This window comes from Elephas maximus, chromosome 9 (assembly GCF_024166365.1).
Source record: "Elephas maximus indicus isolate mEleMax1 chromosome 9, mEleMax1 primary haplotype, whole genome shotgun sequence".
Classification (NCBI taxonomy): Eukaryota; Metazoa; Chordata; class Mammalia; order Proboscidea; family Elephantidae; genus Elephas; species Elephas maximus.
In genome coordinates this window covers 25417003-25444994 of record NC_064827.1, presented here as the reverse complement: position 1 = coordinate 25444994, position 27992 = coordinate 25417003, and the positions used below count along the sequence as shown (strand labels likewise).

Here is a 27992-nt window from a genome sequence, read left to right as displayed (position 1 = left end):
CCCTTAATATTAAAAAAGAGCCCACTGTAAGATTACACAGCTGTTCTTAATAATTTCCTCTTTGCTTAACTTCTATTTTTTATTACAGATATTTGAAGGATCCATACCTTGGACGCCTCATGGTACAAGGTGTAGTTCTCACATTCTTCAAAGAATTTCAAGGCATTTCTACCACTTGATGAGTCATATTAGTAGCAAAAAGCATTCTGGACACAGAATGAACAGGCAAGCCAGACTGGGAGAAAAGAATCACAATACATATATCTGACAAAGGACTTGTATTCAGATATATAGAGCACTGCTATAACTCAATACTATAAACAACCCAGTTAAAAACAAGCAAAAGGCACTCTGAATAGAAAATATACTTTAATAAATACTAAAATAATTTACTATATCAAGTTACTAAGCTTTAAATATAATCAAGTTACTTCATTAGAAAATCTATAATTTGACTTCTGTAGCTTCAGCTGATTGTTCGGGTGGATTGTTTTCCTCCGTGGCATTTCTTGGACATAAGCATCCAAGAGGACAGTTATTTTTCAAAGGGTTCTTTTTTTGTTGTGTTAGCCTTAATTAAAGGTTCCTGGATCAATGTAAGGATAAGCAAGGAATTCCCCCAGCTTGTTGCCTTCTGAATCATAGTGGAGCATTCGGAAGCAAACATCACAAAAGAAACATGGATCCTCTGGTGCAAAACTGTCATTGTTCGTCACCCACCTGTTGTTTTTAAAAAAAGATGGACATGAGTACAATCAAGTTTTTCATGCTGTTAACACGCCCTGCATTATGATCTATAGTAGTACATAGATTTATCTTCCCCACTATTGCCTTATTTTACCTTCTAATACATTATAATCCTGTATATTATTTTATATACGTACCGATATAATTATCACTACCAACTCTGTAAGGCAAAGGGCACCACCTAACACTAAGAAACACTGCAGAATGCTGTTTTCCTCAAAGACTTTCCCTTAAACGGTGAGTACAGAAAAATCTGTACTTGAACGCATCCATACATTTACCATCACATAGCTAACCTCTAACTGCTATTATGAACAGTCATTTTCCTTTAACATACTGTCTTGAAAAACAATATACTAAGGATCTGATATGCTTTGCTTTATCTTCATAATTGGCGTATCTGTCCTGGTTAATTTGAAAACTCCAGCTGTTTAACCTAGAATTCAGGATAAAATGTTATCATCTGGTGTGTTTACATTATTCCACTGACATTGTTTTTCTCTTGAGATTGTTACCACAGTAAGAAGAAAAAGCTATTTTTCAGTCTGTCTGAATTTTGCATCTCTTGGAATGTCTGCTTACTCCTAACATTTCCTGATTTTAATTTTGACCTGATTTATCAAATTTTTCTGTTGATGGGATAGTAAAGCACATTACGGTGTGGAACCCAAAACAAACTGAAGATACTTAATTCTTCCCTGTTCCTCTGGTTTTGAACTTTTTTTTGACTGTGATCCACATTAAGAAACACCTTGTAATCTAAATACGCTGAATCATGTAGAACAAAAAATTTTAATCAAAGAATATCCATGAAGAGATAGAAATAAGAAAAAACAAGTGGGAATTCAGGAGATGAAAAGCACAATAACTGAAATGTAAAATTCCAGAAGGCCCCAAATGTTCTAAAACTGATTGTGGTGATGGTTGTACAGCTTTATGAATATGCTAAACAAAACATGAATCGTACACTTTAAATGGGTAAACTGTATAGTATGTGAATAATATCTTAATAAAGCTGTTTAAAACAAAAGAAAATTTTATGAAACTATATTTGACCTTATTACATGTGAGGTACTGTGGTATTTTTTTGTTGTGGTGAAGATGCTATGAGGTGGAGGTTATTTTGTAGACTGCAGGAAAAAAAAAAAACAGAACATGGCTCCCTGATGGCATCAGTGAGCCACTGTATCAACAACCATGAAGTCTGACTACTGGTGAACTGCTGCTATACATGATAATGTTATCTCCTTTTTGTGACATTAAACTGATTTTGTAGCACTTCCCTAACGAGATAAAACCCCAAAGTACAAATCCTCAGAGCCAAAAAAGAAAAGAAATACTAAAAGTTAAAAGCACCTGACAGTTGAAAACCAATACTTCTTTAAAAGAAAAAAAAAGGTATCTATTACCTGGCTGTGTACATTTTACAAACAAAACATTTTCTCGTCCATAGCCAGTGCTTCTTGATAAGAAGGGGATAAAGTGTCCTATCCAAGCAGTCGTCACGATGCACAAGCCTTTTACACATAGAAAATAAATGAAGATATTAAAGTGGGAATTTTTATGATTTGCAAAGAGTCAAAAATATATCTGTACCTCAACATTAGGAACAATTTTCCAATGTCTTATAGAAATTTTAAACCTGTTACATCAAGTTTAAACAAAGTATATTCCACAAAATACTTTCTCAAAAAAAGCACTTTGAACTAAACAAGGCTTTCTCTCCTGTGAGACTTCCCAAATCCCTTTATAGTCACATGTGCTGTGATTCTAAGAGGGAGGTATATGTAGCATTTCTTGAATATATTCCTTCAAGAATTGTTGCTTTGCCTAACAGTACCTTCTTTGGGAATATAGTTTGAGAAAAGCTACTTGCTAGCGGTACACCAAGATTGACCGGTTGTTCCAACGTGGTTTTTTTTTTTTTTTTTTAAACCGTTATCTTTATTAATGTCCAAATCTGGCTCCTGGAATAGTGTGAATTTGTAGTGAGTTTCAAGTGTCAGAACCATGAAACTTTTAAGAAACTGTTTCAGTGGAAGTCAGTCTCAACTCAGCCACTAATCAATCAGCTGCACGACTTTGCGTAAATCCGTTAACTGTACTGGATTATTTTGAAGGATCATAAAATTTGACTACGGTTTTTTTTTTTTTTCCAGTAAGAAAAGGGTAGCAAATATCAACTCCACCATAAAAAAAAATGATTACAGTATTAAGCTTGACAGATGGTAGTATGGAATGGCACTGAGTGGTTAAATCGGCCTGTAAATGAAAATGACTTGTAGCCTAAATTACTTTTAAAAGTTCTTTAGGGAAGTCCCTCATTGAAAAATCTTAGAGTGTAAATTGTTTGTACTTCAGCATTGGAACAGATCGTTGTTTTTGTTTAGCACTGCATCAAGAATTTGCCTTGAGTTCAAGGGCCATGTTTTGTCCTTGAGCCTTAAGTCCACACTGAGCTACAAGAAGCATAAAGAAACCAAGACAACCAGAAAACAGTGGATTGTCTTTCACTTTATGCTTATTTTAAGACACAATTCCCCCTCATTTGAGTGGAAGAGCAGCCAGAACAGCCTACATAAAATTTAATGCATTATTTCAAGAAAACAAATGTGTTGTACAGTTCTTAAAGCTGTATAAGTCTGTGAGGTTTGTAACGGCTCTCCTGGCTCCTGCCTCACCAATTCTTAACTGTTTCATCAGAATACAGCCCCTCACCATCCCTCTATAGAAGTATATTTTGGTTAAACAAATACTTTGTTTAAATTACGACCAGAAAGAGCCTCTCTGTCCAACCTCTCCAGGTGATAATTCACCTTTATTTAAAATATTTATCCCTATGTTAGTCCCCTATTAGGATAGTTGTTTTTGCTGAGCTCATACTGTTTTTAGGTACCGTCCAGTTGGTTCCAACTCATAGCAACCCCAAGCACAAGACGAAAGACCACCTGGTCCTGTGCTATCCTCGTAATTGTTGCTATCTTTGAGCCCAGTGTTGTAGCCACTGTGTCAATCCATCTCTTTGAGGGTCTTCCTCTTTTTCGCTGGCCCTCTACTTTAACAAGCATGATGTCTTTCTCCAGGTACTGATTCCTCCTGACAAATGTCCAAAGTATGTGAGACATAGTCTCACCATCCTCTCTTCTAAGGAGCATTTTGGTTGTACTTCTTCCAAGACAGATTTGTTTGTTCTTCTGGCAGTCCATGGCATATTCAATATTCTTTGCCAACACCAGAATTCAAAAGCATCAACTCTTCTTCCATAGTCCTTATTCATTGTCCAGCTTTCGCATGCATATGAGGTGACTGAAAACACGTGGCTTGGGTCAGGCACTCTTTAGTCTCAAGGTGACATCTTTGCTTGTTAACATACTCTAAAGAGATCTCTTGCACCAGGTTTGCCCAGTGCAATGCATCTTTTGATTTCTTGCCTGCTGCTCCAATGAGTGTTGACTGTGGATCCAAGTAAAATGAGCTCATAGAGTTGATATGAAATTAAATGCCGATAAGATATGACACACAAGATGACAAACACAAGTTTGTTCAAGTTCTGTATCCCAGGAATTGGGATATATTCAGCACAAAAACACAGGGTCCTTAGGTTCCCTCAATCAACCTCTATTGCATACATTAAACTCTTAACAATTGTGATTTAAAATTCTCACATGAATACTCCTAGTGACAAGCATCTCATTGCCTCAAAAAAATTTAATTTTGCTTCCTATTAAAACCTTTATTTTACATTGAGCCAAAATCTCCACTTCCCCTTGGTGGATCCCAGTTACTATCCTGTGGAGAAAGCAATACTATTTATCAATTCCTATGCATTCAGAATTCAGAATAAGTTCTCTGCTATAATGCATAAATTTTCATATTTCACAAATGTAGCTGGTAACATTTTATTTCTAAGCAAGAAAATTAACTCTTAAGGTGTTCTACAAGAAGGAATTCTATAAAAGGATATCTCAAGTATTCTATCTAGTCAGGATTTTGTGACATAAACATTTTTCTTCTAATCTTGGCCTTTTCCAACCTAAAGTGGGAACTCAAAAAGTCAATTCATTAGTAGGAGAGCTGAAACTTGGAATGTATTTCCACACAGAAACAAAGTTACAAAGGGAGATATTACAATAGTTCAATTATTTACAGCAGGGGATCGTACTTCCTTTTGCAATTTACCCTCCAGCAAACTGGATCCACATACAATAGAAGGCTGCTCAAGAGGTCTGTGTAGGGGTGGTAGTTGTTGGGTACCATTAAGTCACCAACTCCTAGTAACCCTATTATGACAGGGTAGAACTGCTAGGGAAATGAAATAGGGCAGTGACCTGCTGCGTTGCGGTATTTCCCAAAGTTACCTCAGAATAAGAATCACACAGTGTATTTAAATACAGTGACTTTGGCCTACCTACCCAACCCTACTGACTCAGGATCCCAGAGAACTTTATGTTTGGCAAGCACCCCCAGGTGATTTTTATCAAAGGCTAGTTTGGAAAACACCAGGGGGATGGAGACAAGACCTTAGAGGGTGACCAACTATCCCACTGAGAGGAGAGAATGGGAACAAGGGCTCAGCTGTGTTTTGGAAGAACCCAAAACTCAAGAGAAGTGAAAGCAGGGACTTTTCAAAGGCATCAGATCCTTTTATGTGCATAATAAACGTGCTGGTATATCACTGCTCCACAAAAAACCTAAAATGGTCTTTCAGAAGGGATCGAACCAGAGAGAGTAGGGCTTATTCCTACGTATCAAGTCCTTCCTAAACTGAGGTTTCCTAAATAAGGAGGAAATGAGTATTTATCCATGGGGAATGAGATTTTGGGATCAGTTAATTTTGTATAGCTGGTATCGGTATCTCTATTCATGACGAATAGAGATATATGAGGAATTGAGACAGTAGCTTCAACTGTGATCCCAAAATCTCATTGTAGACTATTTTAAATCCTTCCCAATTTAAACCCTTACAAAGCATTAGGACTTCATGTTTGTCAAATGTCAGAATTCGTCTCTTTGTCCCCTAGTTTCCTTTTCTCTCCTAAAAATTCTGGCAAGAAACCTAGTAATATAGTTGCAAGTGTGCAAAGCAAAGGGCCTGTAAATATAGACAATGGAAGACTACCACCTGAGTAACAGCAGCTTAATATGCGAGTGGAGATACAGGCTTCTAAAAGTATTTACGGATTTTGAACCTTCTAATAAACAGTTAAGTACTCCTTGTATGTATCTGCCACAAAACAAACAACATCAATATAAATGCAAACGGACACAAGAGCTGCCTGGAAACTTCTGCTACTCCCAAGCCAAGCTGCAGTGGCAACTCTGATTCTTTTTGTTAGTTTTTTCGAGCACCTGTGCTTTTACACTATGAAACAGAAGAGAAGGAAAAGAGAATAATAGCAAAATGTTCTGAGAGCCGCCACCCACCTTATGTCGGTGATGACAACAACGTGTTCACAGTCTCCCTGGTGACAGTATAAGTAAGGAAAGCCCAGTTTGATCCCCAAGTCACTGAAGGTGAAATCCTCCATGGCAGCAGTCTGGAACTTCCCATAGCCTCTATCGTGGGCCTCGGACCACTCGATGACGGTCCTGTGGGGGTCAAAGGGCACATGTGTCACTGCTTCACAAAAACCTTACAATGGCAGAAAGGGGTTTGTGACTGCAGTATTTCACATACAGAGGTTCATCCAAATAACTGGACAGTTCCATCTTAAGAGGGAAGCCACACGGGTCAATACAGGTCGGAATCAGGAAGGCTGAATTTTTCTCCGCTTGTTACGGCGGCGGGTCCCTGGGTGGTGTAAATGGTTAAGCACTCACTATAAAAAACTGAAAGTATAATAATTTTGCCCCCACAAAAAACAAAACACACTAAGAACATAATGACTTGGCGAACATTTTCACAGGCCAATAATACGATTTACTGAGATATAACTATTTTGAGAACTAGAAATCAGAAAGATTTGAAAAGATTTTTGGAAACCATACCTGCTCAGATCTCTGCATTCAGGATATCGTTTATCATTGTAAAATGTTCCTTCAAAATAAAAGAAGGCTGATTTGTATAGATCCTACAAGAAAACAAATGGTGCTGAAAGTCCACTATTAACAATTATGAAATTGCTCTAATTATTAATTCAAAATTTGTATATGAGTACTTTTTTATGTGTTACAGTAACTTTATGAAATGTCTTAGAATATGCTCAGCTCATTAATTTAACACTTAATGGGAACTTACTATGTGACAAGTATTGTGTTAGTTACCAGGATTTTATCCTGTTGCTGTTTTTATCGCTGGGTTGAGTTTAAATCTGCTATGTTCTCCTGCAATTCATGAAAAGAATCCAACTGGAAATAAAATAAACTTCAATATTATTTTACCATATGCAAACACAGCAATAGAAATTATTTTGGATACTGAAACTAAAGTGAAATAGTCACATCTCTCTCTGATAATCAGTTTCCTAAGTGAAGCCTCACTGATGATGACAGTGATCGTGGAGTCATGCTTTTCCGACATTTCTGTATTTTCAATATGCTTTTACAAAAATTCTCTCATATCTTCAGTAACTCTTATGTAGGCAGTATGTGAATTTCTGTTCTTTCTGTTCTATCCTGCCCAAGGTCCCACAATTGGTGTGAACCTTCAGGTTTCTGAACTTTCAGTCCACCAGACTCATTAAATAAGAATCCCTAATGACGGGCCCAGACATGAGTATTTTTCCAATGCTCTCCAGGAGATTCTAACGTGCAACCTCCTATGCTCAGACTAAGGCCCTGCACGAGGGCCAGAAGCCTGGGTTCTTTTCTTTAACCTACCACTGACTAGCTTTGTGACTCTGGGTATGTAACAGTCTACTTGGACCTCAGTTTCCTCAGCTGTAAAGTGAGAATAACATCTGTCATGCTACCTAACAGGGTTGGAGTGAGAATCAAAAGCAGCTTGTGACTGTAAGTAATACCCAAGTTTTAGGTATTAAAATGCTTTATACCCTAATACCTAATTTCTCTTCTGCTCCTCTGAAATTCATATTTTTCATTATTCATCCATTTATAGATCATATGGTTTTGGATTCAGACACTCTCAAAAGATTAGTTGTGCAAGTCTGCTCTTGGACCAGTCACCAAATCTCAACGACCCTGCGTTTCCTCATCTATAAACTATGATTAACAGGTTAATGTGAAGAAAAAGGATACAATGTACTATAAAGCTATGCCTGGCTGATACAACACAAATTTGCCACTTAATATACTTCTAAACCCTCAAGGAAGACAGTACAAAAATAAAGGTCCTGAAAGAATAACACTATTGCCTTATTTTAGAAACAAAGTTCACTCTACACGAAATTTTGTTTATTACAAAATGCTCCTAGAGAACTTCATCTTAAGTGATTTTAAGCAACCTAACGTATTTTGAAAGGAGCCCTGGTGGTGCTATGGTTAAACTCTTGGCTGCTAACAGAAAGGTCAGCAGTTCAAACCCACCAGTTGCTCCACGGGAGAAAAATGTAGCAGTCTGCTTCCTTGGAAACCTTATGGGGCAATTCTACTTTGCCCTATAGGGTTGCTATGAGTGAGAATAGACTTGACGGCAATAAGTGTAACACATTTTGATATAGTTATTAATATCCTACCAAGAAAATGATGGGATTTTAGAAGGTTAACTCTAAAAAAACAAAAATGTTTTCCATCTAAATCCTAAGTCATTAAGAACTTTTCCTTACCTTAGTATATAAATGGATAGCTCAGAAAATGTGAATAATCTCAACACTGGTGAATTTTCAGTTTCAATGGTAACCAAAAATCCTTACTAGTTTCCCTATTTTTGTCAGTATCTCAGCTAGTTAGCTGACCAAGTTCCAAGGGGGGAAAAGAACCAACCAACGTGGGAAAACCAGTGTAAGAAGATACTTCTGTTGTTAATTAATTAAATGGGTCTACTGTTACTATCTCTGTTTTACCAAGTAACTTTCAATAACTAGTACAGTCATTTGAACAAGGTCATTATTTACATATAAATTTAGGCATCCTATAGTCATTTATGCTCTTGCAAACATTTACGCACTTGCAAACATTCAAATCAGCTATATTAGAACCTCCGAAACATTCTCAACACCTGCTGTGAGGGAAACAGTAATGGAAGAGAAGAGCTGGAGAGGCTCCGTTAAGGAAATCTTTGCAACTTAAAACTCATGTTACTGTTTTTCCTTTACAGGAAAGGTTGTATAATAAGTAGCAAAATAATATACATGTAAAATATTTTCTTACAGTTCTTCCAAAAAAGACCCTGAATAGATTACTGACCAAAAAAGATTGACTAATATGAGCAATGTATAAAAGGTAGGTAGAGCAGAACATCAAAACATGAGGGGGCCACTTTTTTTTTCTAAACTTGATCAGAAAACCCTGGCAATGATTTCTATATATACTAAAAAAAATGCACTCCATTACTGAACTACCACAGTTCAAAAACAAACTTTAGCAAGACATATTACATTTTAGACAAAAGCTTTGAAGACAGATGTAAATATAATGGTCCAACTCTCCTAGTTCTCTCACATTATCAAATTAACCAAAGAAAATGTTTTATTCAAAAAGTCCTGCATATTGGTTGGAATAGTTTCTCATCTCCTCAGCTACAAGAGCCTTGTGCGGCAGACAGGCACATATCAAGTTGTATCAGCATACTGTACTAAGCGCTATAATGGACAAATGAGAAGGTGCCAGAGTGGTGAAGAGAGGAGGTCAGGAAAAATTTTACATAATAAGTTAAACTGGGTTTGGAAATATGAGTATGAACCCACCAGACGGACAGAGGTAGGGAAAGGGCTCTCAACCACGTTCAAAGACTGGAGGCATGAAAAAGTGTGGTGTGCCTGAGAAGGATATATAAACTGTGGCTGAAGCACAAGGTGCAAACGTAGGGGGTGAGTAGAATGGAAAGTTAACGTGGGAATTATCATTACAAAAGGCCTTAGACTTCAGGTAGTGGAGACCTACTGAGATTTTTAAGCTGAGAATGAAAGGATCAATAGCTTAATGGAAAGGCATGGAAGAATAAAACAAAGTCTGAATCGACTGGATGGCAATGGGTGGAGTGTTTATGAACCTCCCAGAGTCATCACCATTTCCTTAGCTTATTATCATTTCCTCTTGTTTTATGGGGGAAAAAAAAAATCAACTTACTTTGCTGATGTGCTCAGGCGCTTGGTCAGGAGTGTTGCTGAATTCCCCACCAATCTGGAGGTCACTGACACAGCAGATTGAATCCCTCAGTTCTGTGAGCTTTTGACTGCCCAATACCAGCATGGTCTGGTATGGTTTGTGTTCTTTGTGCTAAAAGTTAAATATAAGTTAGTTTCCACCTGGACAGAAAGCAATTAATAAACAAATTCTGTCACAGCCAGGTCTACATTAACTTACTAGTTTTTTTTTTTTTAATTTAAGCTAAAAATTATCATCAAAATGCTATAAACTGACATCAGTATTAAGAATCCTCAGGATATAATTTCACCTAGCAAGACTGTCTTCTAATTTCCTGGAAGCTACTTCATTGAAGTCAAAGGTCCTTTTTTTGTTTTGTATTGGGGTTGCTTATTTGAACTCTGAAAACAATTTCCCCACAGAAACAAGGTAATTAGTACTAATTACATCCCCGTACCCGAATTACATCCCAGATATGTCAAAAAAGCCTATTTATTTACAAGTACATTATTTATACAGTAATATTCCAATTAAACCTTATCATCATTTATGGTACATCTATTTGGGAAATCGAGAATACATTTCACAACAGCTACCTAAGATACAACTATTTATTGGTCTCTTCCCTTCCTGAGCAAAGAAGCATTAGGAAAATCAAAGACTCAAGGAAATAATTAGTCCAAACGACCACATGAACCACAGCCTCCACTAGCCTGAGACCAGAACCATTCTGATCCGGATCACAACAGAAGGTCCTGGACAGGGTGGGAGAAAAATGTAGAACAAAACTTAAATTCATAAAAAAGACCAGACTTAAGCAAAAGATACCTACATAAGTGGACAAACATACCTTGCTCATGGATAGGAAGACTAACATTGTAAAAATGTCTGTTCTACCCAAAGTGATCTACAGATACAATACAATCCGGATCCAAATATCAGTGACTTTTTTAATGAGATGGAGAAACAAATCACCAACTTCATATGGAAGGGAAAGAGGCCCTGGGTAAGTAAAACATTACTGAAAAAGAACAAAGTGGGAGGCCTCACACTACCTGATTTTAGAACCTATTATACCACCACAGTAGTCAAACAGCCTGGTACTGGTACAACAACAGATACATAGACTAATGCAACACAATTGAGAATCCAGACATAAATCCACTCACATACGAGCAGCTGATATTTGACAAAGGCCCAAAACTCTTAAATGGGGAAAAGACAGTCTCTTTAACAAATGGTGCTGGCATGGCTGGATATCCATCTGCAAAAAAATGAAACAAGATCCATACCTCACACCATGCACAAAAACCAACTCAAAATGGATCAAAACCAAACCCAGTGCTGTGGAGTCGATTCCGATTCACAGCAACCCTATAGGACAGAGTAGAACTGCCCCATAGAGTTTCCAAGGAGCGCCTGGCAGATCTGAACTGCCGAACCTTTGGTTAACAGCCGCAGCACTTAACCACTACGCCTCCAGGGTTTCCCAAAATGGATCAGAGACCTAAATATAAAATCTAAAATGATAAAGATCATGAAAGAAAAAATAGGGACAATGCTAGGAGCCCTAATACATGGCATAAACAGTATACAAAACATTACTAACATCGTACAAACATCAGAACAGAAATTAGATAACTGGGAGCTCCTAAAAGTCGAACACCTATGCTCATCCAAAGACTTCTCCAAAAGAGTAAAAAGATTACCTACAGCTTGGGAAAAAGTTTTTAGCTACAACATTCCTGATCAGTGTCTGACCTCTAAAATCTACATGATACTGCAAAAACTCAACAACAAAAAGACAAATAACCCAATTAAAAAATGGGCAAAGGATATGAACAGGCACTTTACCAAAGAAGACATTCAGGGTGCTAACAGATACACGAGGGAAATGCTAACGATCATTAGACTATTAGAGAAATGCAAATCAAAACTACAATGAGATTCCATCTCACCCCAACAACACTGGCATTAATCCAAAAAACACAAAATAATAAATGTTGAAGAGGTTGTGGAGAGGGTGGAACACTTATACACTGCTGGTGGGAATGTAAAATGGTACAACCACTTTGGAAATTGATTTGGCACTTCCTTAAAAAAGCTAGAAATATAACTACCATAACAACCCAGCAATTCCACTCCTTGGAACATACCCTAAAGAAATAAGAGCCTTCACAGGAACAGATACATACATACCCATGTTCACTGCAGCACTGTTTACAATAGCAAGAAGTTGGACGCAACCAAGGTGCCCACCAACAGATGAATGGATAAATAAATTATGGTATATTCACACAACGGAATACTATGCAACCATTAAGAACAACGATGAATCTGTGAAACATTTCATAACATGGAGGAATCCGGACGGCATTATGCTGATCAAAATTAGTCAACTGTAAAAGGACAAATACTGTATGAGACCACTATTATAAGAACTCCAGATTAAGTTTAAACACAAGAGAAAATACTCTTTGATGGTTACAAGGATGGGGAGGGATGGAGAAGGATATTCACTAACTAGATAGTAGACAAATTTTTTTTTAGGTGACGGGAAGGACAACACATAACACAGGGATAGTCAGTACAACTGGACTAAACCAAAAGTAGAGAAATTTCCTCAATACAACCAAAAGCTTCGAAGGCCAGAGTGGCAGGGATGTGGGTCTGGGGCCCATGGTTTCAGGGGACATTTCAGTCAATTGGCATAACAAAATGTAATAAGACAACAGTCTGCATTCCACTTTGGTGAGAGGCATCTGGGGTCTTAAACTCTAGCAAGCGGCCATCTAAGATGTATAAATTGTTTTCAACCCACCTAGAACAAAGGAGAATGAAGAACGCCAAAGATACAAGATAATTATGAGCCCAAGAGACAGAAAGGGCCACATAAACCAGGGACTCCATCAGCCTGAGATCAGAAGAACTAGACAGTGACCAGCTACCACCGATCACTGCCGTGACAAGGAACAAAACAGAGAATCCCTAATGGAGCGGGAGAACAGTGGGATGCAGATCTTAAATTCTCGTAAAAAAACCAGGTTTAATGGTCTGACTGAGAGCAGAGGGACCCTGACCGTCATGGTCCTCGGAACCTCTGATAGCCCAAGATTGGAACCATTCCCAAAACCAACTCTACAGACAGGAATTGGCCTGGGCTATAAGGCAGACAATGATGCTGGTGAGGAGTGAACTTTGTGGTTCAAGTAGGACACATGAGACTATGCAGCCAACCCCCGTCCAGTGGTGAGATGAGAAGGAAGAGGGGGGCAGGAGCTGGCTGAATGAACACGGGGAATACAGGGTGGAGAAGAGGAATCTGCTGTCTCATTAAGGGGAGAGCAGCTGGGAGTGCACAGCGTGGTGTGTATGGCTTTTTGTATGAGAGACTGACTTGATTTGTAAACTTTCACCTAAAGCCCAATAAAAAAAAAAAAAAAGACCAGACTTACTAGTCTGATAGTGACTGGTAGACCTTCACCCCGAGACTATGGCTCTTAGACACCCTTCAAACCTGGAAATGAACCCACTCCTGGAAATCACCTTTCAGCCAAACCACAGACAGGCCTATAAATCTCAGAACAAACAAGCACATGAGGCCAAAAGGGCAGCATTTGCTCAAAAACAAAGTCCAGAAGACAGGAAGGGGCAGGAAAGATGGGCGAATGGAAACAGGGAACCTAGGGAGGAAGTGGATAGAGTGCTGTCACAGTGAAAGGATTGCAACTAACGCCATGAAAACAAAATGTGTGTAAATTGTTGAATGGGAAACTAATTTGCTTTGTAAACTTTCACCTATACCACAATAAAGTGTACAAAAAAAAAAAAATACATTCACTCTGGGCTGGGATACAGTCTTTTATCAGAGATGCCTCAGAAATTCCTGGATATCCCAATTTGTTAACTTGCTGTATTTTCATCAAAGAAGAGTTCTATTTAGTTAGTTCAATAACTTTCCAAGTATTCTGAATTGGTGAACAAAGGTTACCTAACTCCTTGACCAGCCACCCATTCTGCAAAAAAACCTTAAGGATTCAAAGAATTAGAATCATTTCAGATCTACATATACTTCCTGTTGCTTCTAGTGCAGAAACCAGATATACATTCCAACTCTATAATTATAATCCTATTGAGGCATTATTAAAATTTTGACCATATTTATAATACTCCTCATTAAAACAAAGAACCCAAGAATATAGAGACTGTCAACTGTGAAAATAAGACATCATACAGATAGCATATACTTGTATTTTCTTGAACCCTAAGAAATGGGACCCTTCCAAAACTAGACCCTTTGACAAAAGCTACTCCTATCTGTGAAATCCAAAAGGATTCAACACTGACCTTATGAAATATAACAGGGTACAAGATATTCAGAGATAAGATAAGCTCCCCCTCTTCAACCAGGTCTGCTGGATTTTCAGGCCTTTTTCCTATGGCATGTGACTCCTGAAGGAGGAAAACAGATTAATTAAGAGAGCTTGAAGTCAGACCATGTGACTCAGATAAGAGGCAGTGTAGTGTTGCAGCTATAAGCAAAGGCTTGAGTCCGACAGGCCTTCTCATTTTATCTCAAGCAAACCACTTAACCTCTCCAGTTTTAGTTTCATCTTCTGTTTAAAAACAAACCAACAAGCCAGAAAATATTCATTTTATAGAACTGTTGTTGGAAATGTGTACAGAAAGCATCTAATAAGATGTCAGGCACTAAGTGCTCAGTAACTGATAATAAAACAGGGCTGTTAACTAATGTCAGCACGTTGCTGTTATTAGGTGCCGCCGCATCGTTTTGGACTTAGAGCAACCCCACGTGACAGAGCAGAATTGCCCCACAGGGTTTTCTTGGCTGTAACCTTTATGAAAGCAGATCTCTAGGTCTTTCGCACGTGGAGTTGTTGGGTGGGTTCAAACCACCAACCTTTCGGTTACCAACCCGGTAGTTAACCACCAAAACCCAAAAAACCCAGTGCCGTCGAGTCGATTCCAACTCATAGCGACCCTATAGGACAGAGTAGAACTGCCACATAGAGTTTCCAAGGAGCGCCTGGTGGATTTGAACTGCCGACCCTTTGGTTAGCAGCCGTAGCTAAGACCACTATGCCACCAGGGTTTCCAGTTAACCACCAGAGCTCCTTAATGTTGGTATAATACTGACACTTTACAGTTACTAACACTTTTACATACCTTATTTCATATTATTATGAAGCTATTTTAAAGATGAAGCTCAGATTTACCCAAGGTCACACCACAGAGTTCAGATGCAAATACACATTGGTTTGCTCTAAAATCCATGCTGTTTTACAATATTATCATGTTTAGTGAATCATACTCTTTTATATGTGCTCAATACCTATTAAGTAGAGGCCACCAGGATGGGCTGGCTAGGAAATAAAGGTGCAAAGTAACACAGATGCCCTTACACTCTATCTACTGCCCAGCAGAGTATATGGCACATAGTAGGTATGCAAGAAAGTTTATTGAATGAACCCATCGTGCCTACTAGCTCTTAATTCCCTAGTACTCACCAACTTAAACTGTACTTAGAGTTTCACACAGAGATAATAGGTTAGGATTAAGAATATGGTAAATCATATCCAAACCAAATCCATTGCTCTTAAGTCCATTCTGTCTCATAGTGACCCTATAGGACAGAGCAGAACTGCCCCAGAGGGTTTCCAAGGAGCAGCTGGTGGATTCAAACTGCCGACCTTTTGGTTAGCAGCCATGGCTCTTAACCACAGTACCACCAGGGCTCTGAAACCGTATCAGGAGCAGAAAAAAAAAAACAGAACCAGCAGTAGGGTGGTGAAAAGGCATGAATTTCACTTAATACTGAGAGCAAGATTAAGGAAAGAGAAAAAGCTAAGAGCAAAAACAAAAGCAGATCTGAAAAGAATCAAATATACCAAAAAAAAAAAGAAAATACCTGTAATATTCATGGAAGCACATTGCCACATCTTTCTCCCACGGACCCGCTGGTGGATTCAAACTGCCAAACCTTTTGGTTAGCAGCCAAGTGCTTAACCACTGCACCACCAGGGCCCCTTGTCAAATATATGGTCAGTCGAATTTTATGGGCCTTTTTCTCCCTCTTGTTCCCAGCCCCAGTGAAGTTTCTCTAGTTTGTTTTCAACTAAGCGTATCCAATATAAAATGAACGTTTGTCATCACTAATACTCAGCCAATGACAGAGACATTACTGTTGCTTTTGGAAAGGGGAAAAGATGAGACTCTTACCATCTCGTAAGCAAATGTTTCTTGTCTGCACACCCGATCTATCGTTATGGTTTCTTCCCGATGTTCCATGAGCCTCTTTCTAACCCTGTCATATGTACAAGAAAAAAAATCAAACTTTAACATCCTTTATTGTGCCTTCAAAAACAACTCTAGCTTTTTAAAAGCTCTTTATTTGTACTAATTTTAGATTACAAAAAAACCTGCAAAAAATTGTAGAGTTCTCTTACATTTCTCACACAGCTTCTTCTTTTGTTAGTATCTTACATAATCAATAATTACCAAAAGCAAGAAATTAACACTGGCACAATATTATTAACCCCAGACCTTATTTGGATTTCATAAATTTTTTCATTTAATGCCTGTTTGGATCCCACATTGCATTTGTTATTTTTCCTTAGTTTCCTCCAGTCTGTTACAGTTCCTCAGTCTCTCATCTTTTATGACCTTGACACTTCTGTAGACTTTTAATCAGTTAATTTGTAGAATGTCCCTAAATTGGGTTTGTCTGCTGCTTCCTCATAAATATAAGGTTATGCATTTTTGGCAAGAGTATCACAAGAATGATGTCCTTCTCAGTGTATCACGTCAAAGCGTTCACGATGTTGATATGACTTATTGCTGGTTATGTTTACCCTGGTTAAGGGCTTGTCTTCCTGGTTTCCCCACTATAAAGTCACTTTCTTTCACAAGATACTTGATAAGTATCTTGCAGGAGATCCTTGGAGACTATGCTCATCCTGTTTCCCCTCAAACTCTCACCCAGGATCTTTAGCACTCATCGGTAGATTTTGTCTGCAACGTTTATCCACTGGAATTCTATTATGAAGACAACCCGTCTCTTTCCCCCATTTACTTATCTGTCTGATCTTTTACATTAACATGAAGTTATGCATATTTATTTTATCCCATAGGTTAAAGTCCAATTCTATCATTACTTTGTTGCATAACTTGTTCCAGCTTTGGCCATTAGAGCTCCTTCAGGTTGGCTCTTGTTCTTTTAACAAGCCCTCATCTCGCTGGGCATTTCTAGTCTTTCTATTCTGTCATGCCCTTCTTTCCTTCCCTTTCCCCCCTACCCCTTATAAGCAATCAATATCTATAGTTCTGGTTTATCCTTCCCTACTTCTTTTGCTCAAATAAGCAGATACCTGTGTATTTTCTTATACCCTGCTTCTATATCAGTCTGAGAGTCCCTGGGTGACACAAACTGTTAAACACAAACTGAAATGGTGGTTCGAATCCACCCAGAGGTGCTTTAGGAAAAAGACCAGGCTTTGAAAACCCTATGGAACAGTTCTACTCTGTACACATGGGGTCACCATGAGTCAAAATCGACTCAACAGCATCTAACAACAACACATCAGTCTGAGTTCAATTAGGAAAGAAAAACCACAAGTAATGTGAACAGGGAAAACTTAAAGGTTAGTTTTAACAGGGATTAGCGTAACAGGAATTTACTAAGAAATAAAGAGAAATCTAAACGATATAAAAGAAAAGACAGAAGACATACCCACTACTCCTAGGGCTGAAAGAGTCCATGGAAGAGCTCTCCTTTGACCCCCAAGGACTGAGATCCAGATGTTGTTGGAGGGGCACAGCCATGACTGGCACTGAACGGCAGAGAAGCTATTGTGCTATACTGGTGGAACTTACTGGAAATCTGCCCACAATGATGTCAGGGAAAGCTGTTCAACAGAGAGGCTGAAAGGAGGTGGGTGCTGAAGAAAGTTGCTAGCTGCTGCTGCTGCTGACGGCCATGTACTGTTGGAGTTGGGTACTAAGGAAGCTGCGTGCCCACAGGAGCCTGTCCATTGAGCACACTGGACCAGGAAGCAAAACCCTTCCTCCGGCAATGTCTTTCCAGTGACTTTTACTGATAAAGGTTAACACTGTACCAGGTGGCACAGAAAAAATTATTTTTCAGAGAGCAGGCAAAAAAGGTTTTGTAGATGAGATAACCAGCACCACCTTCCTTCTCACACAAAGGGCAGCATACTATAGATATGTTCTGGGGCTTTGCGGTTTTCACTTAGCAGTATGTCCTGGAAATCTCTCTGAGTTCACCTTCCTCATCCGTTATTATAGCTGCCCAGTACTCTACTGTGGGGAGGTCCAGTAGTTTGTTGAACATTCTCCTATACATGGGCATATTTAGGGCATTCGAATTATCTTGCAATTACAAACACTGTTGCAACGAATAACCTTATAGATAAGCATTTTAGTTTTGTTGGAGGTGTACCTACGGTGTAGACTTCGAGAACAGGGATTGCTGGGTCAAAAGGTAAGTGCATATGTAATTTTGTTAGGTACGACAGACTGCATTCCTAGTAGCAATGTATGAAAGTGCCTGTTTCCCCACGACCTCACCAAAAGAACGTTAAATTTGTGCTAGTCTGATTTCAATCCTTAATCCCTTTGGAGTTTTTTCTGGTGCATGGTGTCATGTAATTTCCATATGTATTTGAATCTAACTCTGGGCTTTCTAATTTATTCCACTGGTCTCTTTATCCATGAGCCATTACTGTTTTAATTGTAAAGACTCTGCAGTACATTTTACTATCTGGTAAAGTTAGTACTCCCGTCTATTTTTTTCCCAAGTGTTTTCCTAACTATTCTTGCACGTTTGTGTTTTCACATGAACTTTAGTATCAGCTTGAATAAGTCAACAAAATAAGTTGGTATTTTTATTAGGATTGCACTGAATTTATAAATTACTTGGAAAGAACTACTGTTTTTATAATGTTGTCTCCCTATCCAAGAATAGGGGATGTCTTTCAATTTGTTGCAGTCTTCTTCAGTGTCTTTCAAGAGTGTTTTAAAATTTTCCTCACATAAGTTTTGCATATTTCTAGTTAAACTTATTTAATCTTCTTTGTGGGTACGGTAAATCGGATTTTTTCTACCATTAACCCAGAATGTCTTCTAATTGTTTATTGTTTGTATATATGACGACTACTGATTTTTATATATTAATTCTGTATTCTACTATTTCGCTCATTTATTTTATTGCTTGCATCAGCTTTAGCATTGATTTCTTTGGAATTTTCCAGGAAAAGAACCACATGATTATCTCAATTGATGCGGAAAAGATATTTAACGAAATTCAATACCCTTTGCTGATAAAAACACTCAACAAACTACGAATAGAAGGCAAATTCTCAACATGATAAAGGGTATTTATGAAAAAACCACAGCTAGCTCATAATTGATGGTGAAAGACTAAATGCTTTCCCCCTAATATTTAGGAACAAGACAAGGATGCCTGCTTTCATCTGATATTCAACATTGTACTATAAGTCCTAGTCAGAGCAATTAGGCAAGAAAAAGGAATAACAGGCATGCAGATTGGAAAGGTAGAAGTAAACTGTATCTATTTGCAGATGACATGATCCTATATATAGAAAAACCACAAAAATTCATAAGAAAGTTATTAGAGCTAATACATGAATTCAGCAAAGTGTCAGGGTACAAGATCAATGTACAAAAACTAGTTGTTTCTATACACCAACAATATATAAACCGAAAAGGAAAAAAAAAATCCCATTTATAATAGCATTTAAAATAACAGCATACCTAAGAATACGTTTAACCAGGGAGATATAAGACTTGTACACTGAAAACTATAAAACAGACCTAAGTAAATGGAAAGGCATCCAGTATTCATGGACTGGAAGACTTAATATTGTTGAAATGTCAATACTACCCAAAATAATCTATAGATTCAATGTAATCTCTACCAAAATTCCAACAACTTTTTTTACAAAAATGGAAATTCCAATCCTCAGTCATACAGAATTGCATTGGCCCTGAAATGGCCAAAACAATCTTGAAAAAGAACAAAGCAGGAGGACTCACACTTCTTGACTTCAAAGCATACCATATAAAGCTGTTATCACAGCAGTGTGGTACTAGTATAAGGACAGGCATACAGACCAATAGAATAAAACTGAGAGTCCAGAAATAAATCCATGCATCTATGGCCAACTGATTTTTTACAAGGGTGCCAAGTCCATTCAATGGGGAAACAACAGTCTCTTCAACAAATGATGCTTGGACAACTGGATCTCCACATGCAAAAGAATGACGGTGAATCCATACCTCACACCATATACAAAAATTTGCACAAAATGGATCAATGACCTAAATATAAGAATATATCCATCGCCAAAAACAAGGTCATGAGGCTTTACCCCTACGTCTTCTTTTAAGAGTTTCATGGTTTTAATTCTTATTCCTCAGAAATGACTGGTAGGTGCAGAATTATCCACGTTTGTGTATGTTGATAATTTTTTTCCGTAGCCTTGATACTAGTTCACATTCACTAAGCTTTTTAAAAAAAAAACTGCTCAAAAAAAAATATACATATATACATATATGTATATAGCGTTCCATAGTTGCGTTGCTTTTTGTGCATCAATTTTGCAAAGTCTGATACTGTTCCAGTTCTTTTCTCTTTGTCAGTTATGTGTTCTTCTTTCCTGGAAGCCTTAATGATTTTATCTTTTATTTACCTCTGAAATCTAGTAATTTTACTTGGATATGTCTCAGAGTTGATTGTTCTGGGTTAATTTTCCCAGATACCTGGTAAGGACTTTCAACGTGTAGATTCAGAGTTTAATTTCTAGAAAATTTTCTTAGACTATATTTTTAAATATTAATTCTGTTTCATTGGTTTTTCTTCTTTAGAGGTTTTTATATTATGAATATTATATCTTCTTTGCCTGGCTTCTATTTCCACTACTTTCTCTGACTCATTTCTTTTTTTTATGTCATTTTCATTCTCTTGGACATTTTTATGCCCTTCTTCAAAGCCCCTTATTAAATTTTCATTTCAGTCTATTCTTCCTTGGGTACCTTGTGATTTATTCACTACTTGTAATTCATACACAGATAATTTTGTCTTTTCCATTTTTTCCCGAGTTCCATCAATTCTTTTTTTCATTTCTCCTATTTTAAAATCATTTCCATTCTTACTTTCAAAATTTCTAATTCAAGGTGGTTTTTAATATCCTCAAATGCTTGAGTATATTCAATTCCATTTGAGGTCTAGACTTATAGTTTTCTTCTGTTTCCCGGTTATTTTTCAGGGGTTGGGGAGGTATCCTCAGTTGATTTGTGTGAACAGTTGTTTCCTGATTTTCTGCAATAAGTTCTTTTTGAATTTTATTTCCTCTTATTCATTTTTGTGATTTGCAGGGTTAGGTTACAAGATTTCTAGTTCAATACTGGTCTTTTATATTAGTTTAGCAAAGTCTCAATTTATCAGTGCTTTTTTTAATTGTTTGTTTGTTCCGGAGTCCTAATGGTGCAGTGGTTAAGAACTAGGCTGTTAACAAAAAGGTGGGCAGTTCGAATCTACCAGCTACGCCCTGGAAACCTTATGGGGCAGTTCTACTCTGTCCTACAGGGTCTCTTATGAGTCAGAATTGACTCGATGACAGTGGGTTTTTTGGTTTATTTGCTCTAGTGGTGGCAGAAACCCTGGGTAGTGGTGGCAGAAAAGCTGATTCCTCCAATCTTGTGAATTTTTTTTACTTGTAGGACTCTAAAAATTCTCCCTTTTCTCCTTTTTCCCCCTTAAATATCCTTTAAATGGTGCAAACTGGACCCAAAGCAGTGCTTCCTTGGCTACAGAAGTGAGGGGGGTGGGCAGAATAATCTAAATTAAATGGCTATTGTATTAAAAGTACAGTTGCTAAAGCTTTGGGGATGACAGATAAGTTTTATCTACACCAATGTGGTTAACAATTATCTCTCTTCTTCCTAGAAAACCTTCTCTTTCAATAATCAAAATCTCCAAAGTACTAAAGATAAATTATTCTTTAAAAAAATTTTTTTTTTTTTTGCTATGGAATAAGAGTAACAGCACATATCAAAGAAGAATCACACAAAAAAAGAAAAATCTATATCAACTGCCTTTCTTTCCTTTATATAAGTAAGTAGCTCCTTTGTTGGACAAGGAGCCCTAGGAGCACGGTGGTTAAGAACTCAGCTGCTAACCAAAAGGTCGGTAGTTAGAAACCACCAACTGCTCCCTAGAAATTCTGTGGGGCAGTTCTACTCTGCCCTATATGGGCAGACCAGATTTGGATTCGACAGCAACAGCTGTTTTGATAGACAAAGAAAAAGTGCTAGAAATTTATTTAATGCCATAAAGGGTCTTTGTGCTTAGGCTTTGTTTTTATTTTTTAAAAGTTGTTGGGGGAGGGAGAAAAGGAAGATTTAAAGAACAGAAAGCATAGAGATAGAGATTTTAGCTTTTGCTAGTAGTCTAGTTTATTTACAGGACACTTAGGACTAATATAAGAACCCCTGGTGGTCTAGTGATTAAAGTGATTGACTGCTAACCGAAAGGTCGGCTGTTTGAAACCACCAGCAGCTCTGTGGAGAAAGATGTGGCTGTCTGCTTCCCTAGAGATTTACAGCCTTGGAACCCTTATGGGGTTGCTGAGTCAGAATCGATTCGACAGCAGTGGGTGGGTGGCACTAATACTTGTACTACTTTAAATATCAAAATAATTCCAGAAATTATTACAGAAAGTGCTGTACCAACTCTTGTTATACTAGAATACATATACAATTCTACCTGTATTTCCAGTATTTGGAGAAGCTAGACAACTAGACAAGAACCAAGGAGATTCAGTTGACCTAGCCCCGGAAATTAGACAAAGCAACGTGTTTAGTCTTAAAGTTACTATTATTTAACATGGCTTACATTTTAAAATCACTGCAAGCCAATTAGCATGTTATAAACTATAGCGGAGGTTTGCTTTGATTATAATTACCGTTAACCTTTTTCAGTCAATTTCTAAAAATCACTTCCTCAGGTTTCTGAAACTTTCATTCATTCCACTCATTCTACAAATATTAACTTATGTGTCATGATTCTAGTAACTGGAGATATAGCAGTGTGACAGAGCCTATGGAACTTTGAAGTCTAGCTAGGAAGACAGAAACTTACACGAGTATGTTATATTATACTTACTTAATAAGGTTGCCATGAGTTAGAGCCAACCTGATGGCAGCTAATACCACCACCATAATAAAGCATGAATTTCAATAGGGAAGTTGTTGTTAGTTCTTGTGGAGTCGATTCTAACTCATGGCGACCCCGTGTATGCAGAGTAGAACTGCTCCACAGGTTTTTCAAGGCTGTGACCTTTCAGAAACAGATCACCAGGCTTGTCCTCCAAGGTGACTCTGGGGTTCGAACTGTCTACCTTTTAGCTAGTAGTTGAGTGCTTAACTGTTTGTGCCACCCAGGGACTCAACAAGGAAATATGGAATACTACATGAGCATAGGTTCTACTCTGTCCTATGGGGTCACTATGAGTCAGAATTGATTCGATGCCAATGGGTTTATATGAGCATACAAAGGGACCTAAATGGAGTCCTTAATCCTTGAGCTAAGACTTGAAGGATGAGAAGTCAGGGAGGGATGAGAAAGAGAGTGTCATAGGCAAAGACCTGGAGTGAGAGGGTCCACTCCAGGAACTGAAAAACAGTGCAGTGTGGCTGGAGCCCTGAGGACATAAAGCTGAAAAGATCATCAAGGTCCACTCTGCAGAGGGCTCTTAAGGATTCATGACTTTAGCCAAGGGCCATTGAAGGGTTTTTAAGCAAGAGAGTGACACAATCAGGTATGTATTTTTGAAAAATCCCAATAATAGTTACAGAATGCCAATGGAGCAAAGCAATAGACTTAAGAGCAACATACTGATGAAGTCTGGGACTCTCAGGGAGCCTTCAAGAACTTTAGAAATGTTAGAAGAGTTCAAGGCAGTGTAAGTATGTATTTATTCACTAACGAATGAGGTGGGCTGAGGTAATCTGGAAAGAAATCCTAGGTTCTTAAAAAATGGGTACGTTTCAGATGGGGAAGGAACTCTGGTGGTGCAGTGGTTAAGCACACAGCTGTTAACCAAAAAGTTGGTGGTTCAAACCCACCAGTTGCTCAGCAGGAGAAAGAGATGGCAGTCTGCTTCCATAAAGATTACAGTCTTGGAAACACTATGGGACAGTTCTATTGTCCTACAGAAAACCCCAAAAAAAAAAAAAAAACCTGCTGCTGTCGAGTTGATTCCGACTCATAGCGACCCTATAAGACAGAGTAGAACTGCCCGATAAGAGTTTCCAAGAAGCGCCTGGCGGATTCGAACTGCTGACCACTTGGTTAGCAGCCATGGCACTTAACCACCATGCCACCACAGTTTCCTCTATCCTGTAGGGTCACTACAAACTGGAATAAGCTCAACAGCAACAGTTTTGGGGGGGTAGGGGTCACATGCACCCGCAATTATTTGAAAAAGAAAGTGATTGAAAATAAATCTGGCAGATTGAGGCTATGTGTGCAAGGCTTTGAATGTCCAGCTACGGAGTTTGAAATTCTTCCTCAGAGGAGAGGTAGAGCCATTGACAATTTCTTAACAAATGAGCATGCTTAGGTGATAGTGTGATGCATAAACGGGAAGGAGAAAAGGCTGGACTTAGGAAAGACAATTAGGAACCTTTCAAAGTGCTCCAGGTGTGGCTAATATAAATGTTAGCAGTGGGGATCAAGGGGAACAGATCTGGCAGTTATTACAAAAGAAACCAAATTAGAATTGAAATGACTGCCTGAATATTTGAGGTAGACAAACAGGGTAGGATCAGGGATGACAGATATTAGCTGAGGTGGTCTGGGTAAGATGGCTATAAGCTGGAAATCACCAGTTGCACTATCACACAGGATTTCTCTTGTAGAGACACACAATATCACATACACATAAGCTAAAACAAACAGGGCCAAATGATCTGTTGAATTTAGAGGGTGGGTATTTGGATAATTACTATTATTCTTTCAACTTTTCATAATAAAATGTTGAAAACAATTTTTTAAAATTACCAGCACATTACAAAAGCAAAAGTCTTCCATACCCCAAAGTCACCAAGTCAGTGTCCTCTGGGATGACTTCTGGATCCTCGCCTTCCTGAAGGCACTTCAGTTTATCAAGGCTTAAAAAAACAAAACAGAAAAACAATCACTTTAAGCCTGGCAGTGCATCTTGTCTATAGCACGCCAGGGCTGTGTCCTAAATATATCAACAAATAATTAAGAAGTCAGATAAAATCAGGGCTTCCAACCAGTTTAATCCCCTACTGAGAATCTGCATTTTCTAACAAGTTCCCAGGCGATACTAAAAGAGAGTACATAAAAGAAAAACCCTGTTCTAGGAGTCAGGAGGCCTGGGTTCTAAACCTGGTCACCTGCTATTGTCAGTCTTCTCACCTGTAAATAGTAAAAATACCTGCTTTGATTACACTTATAGGAACTTTCTTTATTTCCACCCTAGATGTACTGAATCAGAATTTACATTTTTTTATTGTAGTAAATAAATACGTAACAAAACATTTGCTTTTCAACATACTTCACGTGTACAATTCAATGTGTTCATGATGCTGTGCAATCAACACCATTATCTGTTTCCAATTTTTTTTTATTGTGCTTTAGATGAAGGTTTACAGAGCAAACTAGTTTCTCATAAAACAATTAATACACATATTGTTTTGTGACATTGGTTGCCAACCCCACGACACATCAACATTCTCCCCTTCTGGACCTTGGGTTCCTTATTACCAGTTTTCCTGTCCCCTCCTGCCTTCTAGTCTTTGCCCCTGGGCTGGTGTGTCCCTTTAGTCTGGTTTTGTTTTATGAGCCTGTTTAATCTTTGGGTGAAGGCTGAACCTCAGGAGTGACTTTAGGGCTGAGTTAAAAGAATGTCCGGGGGCCCTACTCTCAGGGTTTCTCCAATCTCTGTCAGACCAGTAAGTCTGGTCTTTTGTGAGTTAGAATTTTGTTTTACATTTATCTCTAGCTCTGTCCAGGACCCTCTAGTGTGATCCCTGTCAGAGCAGTTGGTGGTGGTAGCCAGGCACCATCTAGTTGTACTGGACTCAGTCTGGTGAAGGCTGTGGTTGTTGTGGTCCTCAGGCCTTTGGACTAACCTTTCCCTTGTGTCTTTGATTTTCTTCATTCTCCCTTGGTCCAGATGAGGTGGGACCAGTGGAGTATCTTAGATGGCTGCTCACAAGGTTTTAAGACCCCAGACCAGAATCTACATTTTAACAAGATCCCCACGTGATTCTTACATATAATAAATTTTGAGAACCACTGCTCTACTTGTGGTTCTTAGAATTGGTCCTGACTCTCTAACCAGCAGCGTTAGCATCACCAGGGAACTTGTTAGAAATGCATATTATAAGCTAAGGGTACGAACCTGAAGGAACCTGTTTCAAGCCCTGGATAAAACCCAGGAGACAGCTCAGTGAAGTCAGAATTCACGGTAATGATGGAAAATTGCGGGTCATTTGGTTAGCAGTCAAGCTCTTAACTACTGCGCCATCAAGGCTCCTTGAACGGAGAAAGGGAACGTTAAAAGTTATTTTTTATATTTGCACCTCCAAATTTGGCACTTTTTGGAAAAATTGAGCGCTAGTATATCCGGAATGTCCTCGAAAAGAGACAACAGCTAATCAAGGTTTTAACACTCCTCTGATTTCCGTCTCCTCCAGCCTCCCCGTCATTCGGGTCCCTCCATTGACAAAGTGTCTGTCAACGGCAGGTACATCTCCAAGCACTTAAAAATGAGCTAATGGAAAATTTAATCTCTTATGCGGCTCTCTCGGTTCTTAACTCGCAGAAATTATGCATTGCCCTCAAGGGACTTCTTCCGATATGCCTAACGGGGGAAGGCTCCAGCGGGTTAAAACCCTTAAAAGGGCGGTCCGCCTACCCCGGGGTCTATACCACAGGCCCTCCGGAGCAAAGTCCCATGGGAGCGCAGGAGCAGGGATGAACCCCGCTCGGCCCCGCACTCACCCGCAAACTGTCCTCAGCTCGGCCGCCGCCTCCAGGCTGCAGCCCAGATCCCGGGCCACCGCGGCATCCTCTCCAGCGGAGTCGGCGTCCCCTCGGATCCCGGGCAGCGCGGGAGCCGGAGGCTCCTTCAACGACAAGTCGTCGGCCCCGCGCAGTCGGCCCCGCCACAGCTCCCCAAAGGCACCCACGTGGAAGGCGCGAGTGTTTAGCTCGGGAAGTTCATACTCTGGAAAGTTGCAGCCCCTGCTATTGGGGACCGGCTCCTGCCTGCCGACCACCCCACTGCACGTTGGTCCGCCGCAGCTACCTTCAGCCATGTTCACCCCGCTGCCTTCCCTGCAAAAGCCGGGTGATCGGGCCTTGCGGAGCGTGATGGGATTTGTAGTTGTGCGGAGCCCCCGGGAGGGGAGGGCGGGGCGGCGCGAGCCGGAAGTTAGAGACTACAATTCCCGGCAACCCCCGGGTCGGGCCAGGCCCCGGGCGCGGTCCCGCGCTGCTCCGCGCGCGCGACTGAATGCATTGTTCTCGACGCGGTGCTGTGCGCATCCGGGCGCGGCTCTTCTGTCTTTGGCGCCGGGCCCGCTGGGCTCTCGGTCCTGGTGGTTACGTGGTAGCGCCATCTGTCCTGCAAGACGTTCTTTCCTTTCAGTCGGCTCGTTGCTTTCCTCGCCCAAGAGATGCGGGCGGGACTTTTTAACTCCTTGGTTCACTGACTACGCTGCTGCCTGTGGCCCAGAGGCTGAGAGACGAGGGGGACGACGGCCAGCCCTTCAATTCGGTCGCTTCAACACCTACCCAAAAGCCCCATGCTTGTGTGTATGTGCATATATACACATAGAGTAGTGTTTGCTGAGAGTCTAAGTATCAGAAACTACATTATTAACCCTAATGTATCGTGTTGCCATGATGCAGAACAGATTTCAGCAGGAGCTAGCTTCCAGAC

General features: G+C 39.3%; 1 protein-coding gene and 1 pseudogene across 2 annotated transcripts; one reads left to right on the top strand and one right to left on the bottom strand.

Annotated features, from left to right (window-relative positions):
- Nucleotides 1-161: 161 nt before the first annotated feature.
- SNAPC3 (small nuclear RNA activating complex polypeptide 3) lies at nucleotides 162-27395 on the bottom strand. 2 transcript variants are annotated; one of them, XM_049895392.1, is made up of 9 exons: nucleotides 27050-27395; nucleotides 25108-25185; nucleotides 16192-16276; nucleotides 14299-14403; nucleotides 9934-10083; nucleotides 6736-6818; nucleotides 6172-6336; nucleotides 2157-2264; nucleotides 162-235 (listed from the first exon to the last, which is right to left on the bottom strand). In XM_049895392.1, exons 1-9 carry the CDS (start codon nucleotides 27364-27366, stop codon nucleotides 184-186), a joined length of 1143 nt encoding a protein of 380 aa, XP_049751349.1. In that variant the 5' UTR covers nucleotides 27367-27395; the 3' UTR covers nucleotides 162-183. The 2 variants fall into 2 exon arrangements, with proteins under 2 accessions (XP_049751349.1, XP_049751348.1); XM_049895391.1 differs by lacking the exon at nucleotides 162-235 and adding an exon at nucleotides 351-720.
- LOC126082389 (dnaJ homolog subfamily A member 4-like) overlaps nucleotides 27365-27992 on the top strand; it is a 66161-nt pseudogene continuing 65533 nt past the window's right edge.